General features: G+C 35.8%; 2 protein-coding genes across 2 annotated transcripts; both read right to left on the minus strand.

Annotated features, from left to right (window-relative positions):
* Positions 1-228: 228 nt before the first annotated feature.
* LOC108989720 (cyclin-dependent protein kinase inhibitor SMR6-like) lies at positions 229-1,171 on the minus strand. The gene has a single exon (XM_018963441.2). The coding sequence runs from the start codon at positions 762-764 to the stop codon at positions 441-443; it is 324 nt and encodes a 107-aa protein (XP_018818986.1). The 5' UTR covers positions 765-1,171; the 3' UTR covers positions 229-440.
* Positions 1,172-3,241: 2,070 nt separating this feature from the next.
* Positions 3,242-9,115, minus strand: LOC108989739 (glutamate--glyoxylate aminotransferase 2). Its single transcript, XM_018963460.2, has 14 exons — positions 8,847-9,115; positions 7,884-8,059; positions 7,087-7,152; positions 6,835-6,952; positions 6,368-6,449; positions 6,163-6,250; positions 5,810-5,968; positions 5,265-5,438; positions 5,038-5,169; positions 4,686-4,751; positions 4,482-4,546; positions 4,123-4,214; positions 3,882-4,038; positions 3,242-3,527 (listed from the first exon to the last, which is right to left on the minus strand). The coding sequence occupies exons 2-14, from the start codon at positions 7,998-8,000 to the stop codon at positions 3,398-3,400; spliced, it is 1,446 nt and encodes a 481-aa protein (XP_018819005.1). The 5' UTR covers positions 8,001-8,059; positions 8,847-9,115; the 3' UTR covers positions 3,242-3,397.
* Positions 9,116-10,403: the final 1,288 nt, after the last annotated feature.

The following is a 10,403-nucleotide window of genomic DNA, read 5'->3' on the forward strand; positions in this document are numbered from 1 at the left end:
AAATGAAAATGGAAAGAAATTCGGATCACCACCTTGTTCAACTTCGAAGTGGCATTACCTATACCATTTTTTTTTTTTTTAACAATTCTGGGCAGAAATGAATTAGTTTGGCCATTAAAGTGCTACACAACCATAAAGGTGATGAACTATGTTTCTTCTTCTAGTAAATCAAGAAGTAAGCTAACAAGCAAGAAAGAAATAAAACTCTTCAAGAAACTCATTAGCAGAAGCTAAATTTCCGAAGTCTTTTTTTTTTTCATTTATTTGTGAGATCGACCCTGTACATGAAAGACCTAATTAATCCACTAAAAGAAGCCTAACATAGTCAGAGAATACAACGAGAGAGAAAGAAACAGAAGACACGAAGAAGGAGAATAGCACAATTTGGTTGACTAACAACAAGTTAAAACTCTCCCAAATCCCACAATCAAACTATCAAGCTAGCTAGCCCTCTGTATAAACACACTCTCCAAGTCCGGAGGCGTGAAGAACTCCCTGACACCGCCGTAGTTACACTTCAAAGAAGACTTTCGCTTCCTCGGAGCTGGCGGGCACGTCAACCTGGTCGGAATCCTAGCTTCCTCGCCAGTCGGCGTCGTCGAACACTCTTCGCTGCCGTCACTACCCGCCCACGTCTCCACTGGGTTGGTATATATCGGCTTCAACGGAGCCCGTAAGGGAATTCCAGCAATGACCCATTTTTTCCCGTCGGATTCCAAGCCTCCATCAGCCTGCAGTTGCAGTGCTTTCCCGGAGAACCCCATGCTAATGACTGATCCAAAGCCAAGCCAAATCCTTAAGGTAATAAATAAAGGATTCGAGAATAAGAGAATAAAGTTAGGTGCAGAGGATCGGTAAGGGGGGGAGGGAATAAAATGAAAGCAGTAGGAAAGTGGTGAGGAGGAAGAATCAAAAGAAAGGGGGTGAGAGGTGGGAGATGAAAAGGGAAGGGCTTTTGTGTTGGGTTGTTTTATGATGGAAAGAGTTTTGAAGAAGCTGTTTGAAGGAGTTGTGAGAGAGAAAACAAAAAGAGTTCCAAAAATAGGATTTAAATTGTGAGGAAGGAGAGAGAGAGAGAGAGAGAGAGAGAGAGAGAGAGAGGGAAAAAAGGTTCAATGTTTGTTTATACCCAACGAAATATAGAGAGAGAAAGGGAACCCGAGGAAGAAGACTCCGGCCCCCGTGACAGAAGCACTACTTGGCCTATTCACTAATAAATAAAGGAAAATGATACTGTGTCCTTTAGTTTTTCTCTAGAATTGACAGTTTATGTATTTTATTTATTTATTTAATTTAATAATTAAAGAATTATTTATTAGTGTATAGATATTTAAATATTTTTTTTAAAAAGGAAAAGCTTACAAATTGAAAAAGAAAAATATTTAAAGGTGGGTGCTACAGTAGCAATACTAGTAAATAAAAAATAATATTAAATAAGTTATAAATTGTGTAAATACGAGCATATCTTTTAAAAAAAATATATAATTTATTATTAAAAAAATAAATTTTTAATATAAATTTTATATTTATTTATGACTATAAAATTATTTAAAAAATTATATTCATTATCTCACACATCATATATCATATATATATATATATATATTTATTAAATATGTGATATATAGATGATGAATAGAAAATTTTAATAAATTTTAAAAAAATAAAATTAAAAAGAAATTTAAAAAATAAAAAAATATAATATGTAGTGTGTGGAGATAATGAGTAATAAAATTTAAATTATTTTTATTTAAAAAAAAAGTATGAATAAAGATTAGAGAGAGAGAGAGAGAGAGAGGGTGCCCGTGAAAGTAGGTGTCCGGGGGCAGAGTGAATTTACGGGGGAAGACGGAAAGAGTCACTTTAGCGCCCGGTTATTGGGTCTGGGGATCCCCACCATGTCCTGCATTATTCTCTTTCTTTGATTTTTAAGTACAATTAAATCTTGAAATTGATTCCCAATTGGGTGTTCTTTGTTCAAAAATAAAAATAAAAATTAAAGTAGATGTATTATTTTAGATTTTTTGAAAGTAATGAAACTCATTAAAAGTATATTAGGATTGAGAAATCTTTTTATAGATTATTTTGGTGTTTGAAACAGTAGTGGGATGATTAGAGATTCTTTCTTTGCTGATATAAAAAAAAATACTTTCTTATATATTATTAAAGAAAAATATATTTATCCATTGTTTTATTATCAATTTTTTAATATTTCTTTTAATATGAATTTAATAATTAATTTACAAATAAAACATAAAAAAAAAAGACTCACATTATAAAATAATAAGGTAGAAAAAAAAATATGATAAATTAAATGGTGAGTAAGCCATTAATATCAGCAGCTTTTTTAAGATTTGATTCTCAGGGATTTGATGATTTGATGCCAAAGCATTACACCCAAAAAAGTTTTTAACTCTAAAAATGATTGGGAGACTTTTGTTTAGGATTGGATATCGTTATTCACACCACAAATCCCTTTTACTTTTTTTTAATGAGAAAAGGGAGCCTGTAAAGTTAGAACGCCACTCTCTTCTTTCCTTTTTTTCCTGGAAAGTAAAAACCAAAGAAAGGGATGTTTCTAAAAAAGGTGTATGAACACCAACTTTCAAATTAAGTAAAATAACTTTAATTTTAGTCTTAAAAAGGTGATATTATCTCCATCCTTATAAAGTTTGAGGCTCAAATTACCATAACTTTTTTTTTTTTTAAACCATAAATGATCAAAACTAGTAATTCATATCCTAAACCCATCCATGATTATGATTTAATTGTTATGAATGATAAAAAATTAAAAATGGGATATGTGACAAAATCCTAATATTTTAACCAAGGTGCTAATTACCAAAATTTGATAATTTAGGATGCATATTAAATGGTAAAATGCATGGCATAATATTTCAAAAGTGTGAATGTGCACGAACAAACAAAAGGGTTATGCTATTTTCAAGTCAGTATGTAAAGTACATGAATAAACAAATGGTTATTTTATTCTCAAGCCAGTGTGTAGAACAAATCATTTGTATTATTTAAATGGTAAGATATAATTTGTAAGATTCAAAATTTAAAATTTATCTGTAACAATTTTACTAGATGTGCTCTACACACCGACTTAAAAATATAATTATTCAGAAACAAATATGGGAATTCCTTGGCAATATTTGATCAATTCAAGCATATATGGCTACAAATTTAGCTTAAAGTTAGAGTTGCAATAAAAAGATTGAAATATGACATCAGAAGATATAGGAAACTGGGAAATGCAAGAATGATCTTCAACAGAGCGAAGTTTATATTCCAGGGAGAGAGGGAAATGATAAAAGTTTGAGAAGTATACATGAAATGGCTTGTGACAGCCGAAAAAAAAAATATGATACAACTTAGAGATCTGAAGCATTCTTTACATCCTCGAATAACCTCTGTGGTCTTCATATTGCTCCATAAACTCGTCATTGAATTTCTTGAAACTGGTCATGATTTCCGGCATGTCCTCCTCGGCTGGTAAGATTGTTGTCCTCAAGTGGAAGACCCTATATGGAAAAAGTATTCAGTTCGATACTGCCGTATTTAAGAAACTATCAGGAACGGCACCTTAAAGTTGTGTAGCTTATTCATGTATGTCTAAACCTAAAAGCAATTATCGTGTGAAAAAAGCTTTCAGGGTAGAGACTGGCAAAAACCAAATGGTGTAGATGATAGAACCAGGAGAGACCCAACTTTTTCAATGAAAAGTGAATATGGTTAGACAGAAATGGTAGAAGAAGCATTGTAAAGATAGGAAGACCTTTATTCTAGCCTTAGAAAAGAAAATAGAAAGAAGATGCCTTTGGAATATAGGTAAATAAGAACCAAGCCCCACAGAGAAAGGAGAAAAAAGTAATCACCCTTCTTTCTGTCCAAATCCTGAGCCAGGGACCGTTGAAATGCCAGTGGCTTCCAAAAGTTTGAGACAGTAGAAAACATCTGGAACCTTTCCAGCCCTTTTGGCAGCTTCTATTGCTCTAGGTGGCAAGCGTATTTGAGGGAATGAATACATGGCACCTAAAGCCAATTTCTCAGTTGTCAACAATAACCAGCCACTTGATATAAAAAAATATTACTTGCGTGTTTCGAGAAACAGTTTACCTTCTGTGAAATTACAAACAACATTTCTGCAGCTATTGAATCCATCAGTCATCATCCTTGCTCTTCTCCTTAGTGATTCGATAATTCCTTTGCTGCATGTTTCATGGTTCGTAAAGTAATATTATTTACCCTCAGAGAGGCAAAAGCTCATCACCAGAGAACATCAACATCCCAAACAGAAACATCTCTTTTTATCCACTTATGTGGAACAAGTAAAGATCCACAATCAGATATTTAATTTCCTTTCAATCCCATGATCACGTGTTTTGGGTAACTGATTTATTAGTAATTAAATAAAGCTCCTACAAAATGATGGTACTAGTTAACCACCAATTATCAAGCATGATTCTGAATCATACCTTTCCCGAACAAACTGCTGATATGAAATATCTCCAGGTTTGGGTGGGTTCACCATCAGCCCCATCTGTAAACAGAGAAAGAAAAGTAATTTTCACCGAGAGATGTAAGGCTTTAAAAGCAGAACTCGGTGTCCCCTGTTCAATGCAGAATAATACAACTCAGAAAGAAAAAGGTAAAAAAAAAAAAAATCAGCTCTAACTCACAAATATCTGTGCAGGGACATTTGGGCTGAGTGATACTGATGCAACTTTATAGATCTCATCAACTGTCTGCAACATCAAGTAATGATATAAGAGAGGAAATCTAAAATACCATCTGAAAATAAAGAACTATTGTACTTGCATTGCATTTCTACATAAGTCAGAAGAATATTTAGTTCCAACATCTACTAGCCCACATCTTAACATTGTTTTTTGTTGGCTTTTTCTTATTAGTGATTTACAAAATATTTGATTTCTGTGTTTTTTATTTCAAGTGCTTCACAAAGAAACATATATGTAAAAATTATCCCTTATCTGAGCAAATCCCAAATATGCAAGTCGTATATAGACAAACCTTTGGAGGAATGTTGGTCATCTCAAAGTATCCACCTCGCTGTCCACATTCACCCCAATATCCCTTCGACACAGTGTGGAAAGAGACAAGCTGTACTTCCTTGCTTATGGGTGGCCCCATACCCATCAGAACCTTCAGAGTAATTAGGAAACTAGAGTGTAAATATAATTTGATGGCCCATGCAGAAGCTCAGACACAGATAGATTCAACAGTAGGAGAATATATACCTTCCTAGCACTGACAAAGGGACGCTCATCCTGGTATATGTTCTGCTGATAAACCTCATCTCCAAGCAAGACTAAGTTTTCTTGGTAACAGTACCTCAGTATTTCCCTCAAATTAGCTTCACTAAGGCACTGACCTGTGGGGTTTCCAGGGTTTATGATCACCATTGCTCTTACCTGATAATATTCCAATATTAAGAGATTTAATTTCGATACTAAGCATTACAAGAAAGGAAAGTCAGCAACTTAATTATTAATAAGATATTGTAACATTATATACAAATGAAAGTAGACAATAAATCAATATTCACAAGGTAAATGGATCTATACATTGTAATTAAAATGCTCTCCCAAGAACCAGCCCAGATTTATAAGTGAAGAAGGGGCGATTGAAAGTTAAACAGCCAATTTATTATTGGCACTCTAACACGTCAACTCAAGTTCAGGTCCCCATGTCCCATCCATTTTTATCAACTTCTAACTTTCCTAATGAATTTGCAACATTCTTTCACAAAAGAAAAAGAGGTTCTGCGCGAACGGATACTCACAGTTATTCCATTGGAGCGAGCCACAGCAACTGACTGGCGAAGGTCATTAATGTCGAGGCCCCAGTTTGCTGTCTCCTCTAGGTAATATGGAACAAGAGAACCACCAAATAGAGAAATTGCAGCTGAGTAAAGTGGGTATTGGGGTACTGGGACCAAAATCTGGCATTATAAAAAAATTAATGGAAGAAGTTTATCCAGTGAAAAAATGGGGAATGTAGAAAGCAAATTAAGTAATCGACAAGAGAGAAAATAACAATTAAGGAAAAAGAAAAAACAAAGTGGAGGAATTAAGAGACCGCATAGGATAAAAGGGGACAATTACGTATACAAATTCATTTAAATTGTTCTATTACCCCATCCCCTGCACCACGGATGATAGTATTCAAGATCTGCATTACACCTTTGCTGGCACCGTCAGTGAGAAATATGAGTTCTGGGTCACTGTCGGAGTCCAAAACGAGGAAACCTTCAGCTCACAACTTGGTAGATAAAAAACAAAAATTTCTTGTTTAAAATATAAAGAGGACCTGCACAAAGATTAATGTGGTGCATTAGTACCTTGGATAACCATCACGCCTTTCAATGAACTCTGCCACTTCCTTTCTTATTCCTGGAAGACCTCGGGAGTCACTGTAAGCACCTACATATAACATGAAAGAATTGTATAATTGAAGTTCATTATTGAAGCACATTTAAACCAGCAACAAGATGTAAATCGGTAAATTGAAGTGGAAAGTCACGAGGAGAAAAAGATGATAATGGGAGCATAAGAATGGGAAAGAAAAAAGGATTTGACAGCTCAACTGAAAGTGCAGCTGTAAAGGCCAAGACATTTTACATGGGACCTAATTAGACTACGCCTAAACGCACATACGGAGGAGGTTTTGTTTTTTTTTTGGGGGCGGGGGGTTTGCAAAATTAAGTTGAATATGCATTGGAATATTAATAACTTAGTATTGTTATCTAAGATTGTTCATTCCTTTTCTTGACAGAACGAAAAATGAAGGGCAGGTCAAAAAGAATACCAAGACCACCCGAAGTCAATGAGAGATAATGTTTTGCTTTCGCAATTGCATCCGCAGGAAAAAGCAGTCCAACATTTGGATCATCTAGCAGAAATGGAGCTTGGCACAGAGCTACCACCTGCAACATAGTGATTCTTTGGCTCAACACAAAGTATGATGGGATGAATTCTGAAACTCTTCAGTTTGACCAGAGGTATGTTAAAAGAGAGAGAAGTAAACCCTGGATTAAGATATAAAGCAATTGTGACGAACCTGGCGAGGAAAGGTCAGTGGCTTCTGTCCTAGCGCATGAGGATTACCAACATTTGTGAAAATAATCTGTACATTAAAATACAAAAATAATGAGACAATTAAATACATACACCCAGAATAGTGGCATTTAAAAAGAACAAAATTGATTTAAGCTATTCCTCAAGCATTGGCACCATACCTCGGCATACTTTATAAGGATTAGAAGATAGTATCAATACTACAATACCAAACTCTAGCCCAGAATACAAGTTCCTAAAGATACAGTGACAGTATTGACAGGCATTCTAGTGCAAATCAATATCGTGATCAAATGTTATGTCAGAACTATGAATGAGGTTTCACTATTTGACATGAAATACAAGAACTCATCAATAATTTCCAATAAAAAAGTGGATATTAATCTTTATGAAATACTTTCGTACCCCTTAAATCCATTAGAAACTACATAACTAAGGGTAGGTTTGGGGGTGAGATGAGAATTTTGTGTTTTGTTTTAGTGTTTAAAATATTATGTTTTAGTATTATTATTGTATTGGAATTTGAAAAAGTTGAATTGGGATTTAAAAAAGTTGAATTGTTTATTATATTTTGTATGAGGATTTGAAAAATGTGTAATGATGAGATGAGATGAGATGAGAATTTTGTGTCTCATCCCACCTCCAAACTTGCCCTAAGTCACAGCAAAATGAAATAACTTAACCTTACAAAAAGCATCCCTAATCAAATCTCTAAAACAAGGTGCAAGAAACGCAGCCCCTTATGACCACATAATAGCCAAAGAAAGCGAGTATGTATACCTTCTTCCCCTCATTCTGAAGCTCAGAAGCTCGAAGATATAGTTCACCTCTAACAGCATATTGGACCTTCTTCACGTTTTCATTCAGTGACTCGTAGTCTAGTGCCTTTGGAGACATGATGAAGCAGTAACTTTCTCACAAGTGTTACTCCAATACAAAGTAGTTGAAAGAGTAACCTGTAAATTCAGTTCCTTAGAAAATAGTTTCAAAGTAAAAATAAGCTAAAAACAAGGCAACCCTAAATTATCATGGAGAAAAACTACATAAAAAGCAGAATAATATGCATATTCCAACTTATTTAAATTCAGAAATATGAGGATGGCTACACACTCTTAATCAGTTTCGCCAATCAACTCAAATGTAGAAAAAACCCAGATTTCACTTCAACGAATAATCATCAACTGCTAAAGCGAAGATGTAAAAGGTGCATGATTAGACTTTTGCAAATAAATATCCCTCTGATTCTGAAGCAAATAATCAGCAGACATCAAATATACACTTAAATATTAAAAACTCGTCCAGCAAATATGCAATAAATGGGAACCAATGCATGTGCCACCACAAACATGAAATCCCAAGTCTGAGTAACGAGGAAGAATCTAAAATTAACAGAATGGATGTACAAGATAGTATCCATGGCCGAAATAAGCCAACCCTTGTGACAGAGACAAGAAGGCCAACGACGACCGATCAATGATCCTCGTAAAATAAATTCATAGTCAAAATATGAATACAAACGAATCCACAAACCCCATTTAGAACCCAAACAGAAATGCCCGTATTCGTTACAAAAAGAAAAAAAAAAAAACAATGAAAACCAAAGAACGAATACCCAATTAAGAGATGCTGGACCGCTGGTCTCTCAAACAAAACCCGATTTGTTAGTGTACATGAGGATTGACAAATCATAATTTTTCTCTATAGTGGTTTTCAAATGAGGATTATTACAGTCGAAAAAGCTACCTGTGAATTAGGCTCGGGCCGAGGCAGACTAGCGGGTAGACTCACTTGAGAAGCAGTGATCAAGGAGCAAAAGGGAGATGCGCACGCACAAGGTGGGAGTGTTATAAATTGTGCGTCTGACAAAAATCAGGAACCTTGTTGTCGTATGGGAGGGGATATCATGTGGCAGAACGTGAACACAATGGCAACACCAGAGCCACTGAAAAAATGGTGGATGGATTATTGGAATGCATAAATAGAAAAAAAAATTAAGCCGAAGAGATAAAGCTCATGCAGGAAGTGTGGTCTAGCTTCAAACTTGGTAGATATCGAAATAAAAATTCGTTTGTCGCTCTCTCTAAAGAGCGCGGTGGTCCATGACTCCATTTGTTCAATTCTACTTTTTTCTTCATTCAACTTCAGTCATGTTTCATCATTTTCCATATAAGCGTTCCAACTTTGGTTTAGTCACAATCTCCATCTAAACTTTAGATTATGATATTATTATTATTATTAACTTGTGATAAAATCACTGAGGGAGATGGATTGGCTCTCACAATTGTCCGCCCACCCACGGGCCAAGGCAAATATCAAAGATGATGACGGTTAGAGGGCAAATCTCAAAGAGAGTGAGAGAGCTTCCAAAGAGAGAGAGAGAGATTCTTAGGGTAGAGCAACGACGAGAGGGAGAGAGAGATTGCAACGATGACCGGATGGGGCCAGGACAACTGGATAGATCTATAAAATGAGGGAAGAGAGACTGATAGAGGAAAGACAGAGAGAAATGCAAAGGGGGAGGGTAATTTCACATTTAGAACGAATCCCTATAGATACAGATATTTAGGCAGATGGAGGAAACCCTGGTCAGGCTTGGGCCCAAACAGGCTGGCAGGCCCTGCCCCTAGCTCCCAAAACCATGCAAGGGTTTGCTTGCATGCCGAGCGGGTGCCCCCTCAGCTGCCTCATGCGGGGGGTGGATGGGGAAGGAGGCGGACGAATCGGATGTGGTGGCTCATCACCCACCGATAGCGACAATGAGCTTGACTCATTTCAAATGAACTCAAGCCCAAAAGCTCGCTTATTTGGTAGCTTTCACGTGCACCACCAAAGGGTCCTAACAACTACATTTGTCGCCAAACACTTTTTTTTTTTTGAAAGGAAGGCATTCACCTCCATTTATTAATAAAATCCTCAATCAGGAGGAGGAATAACCGTACATCAAATCAAAAAAGTATACATCCCCACAAAAAACTAGCGTCTAATGTAAGGGATGCCTAATCTATTCGTACGTAAAAGACCCCTAAGCCATCCCGGACCAATAACTTCTCCAATAAACTCCAAATTTCCTCCCTCAATCCCATACTTTGCCAAAAAATCCGCTACCATATTAGCCTTTCTATAAACATGTTTAAAACAAACATTAAGAGAGCTAACTAGTATTAGGGCTTCCTCCTAAAAATCCCCCAATAATTACAAATACCTGACACAAACCATCCCACAATAACACTTTCGCCAACAAAATTTCTCAATCCGATCTGATTACACATATGAAGACCATCAAGCACCGCACGACATTCC

This window comes from Juglans regia, chromosome 13, assembly GCF_001411555.2.
Source record: "Juglans regia cultivar Chandler chromosome 13, Walnut 2.0, whole genome shotgun sequence".
NCBI classification, from domain to species: Eukaryota; Viridiplantae; Streptophyta; class Magnoliopsida; order Fagales; family Juglandaceae; genus Juglans; species Juglans regia.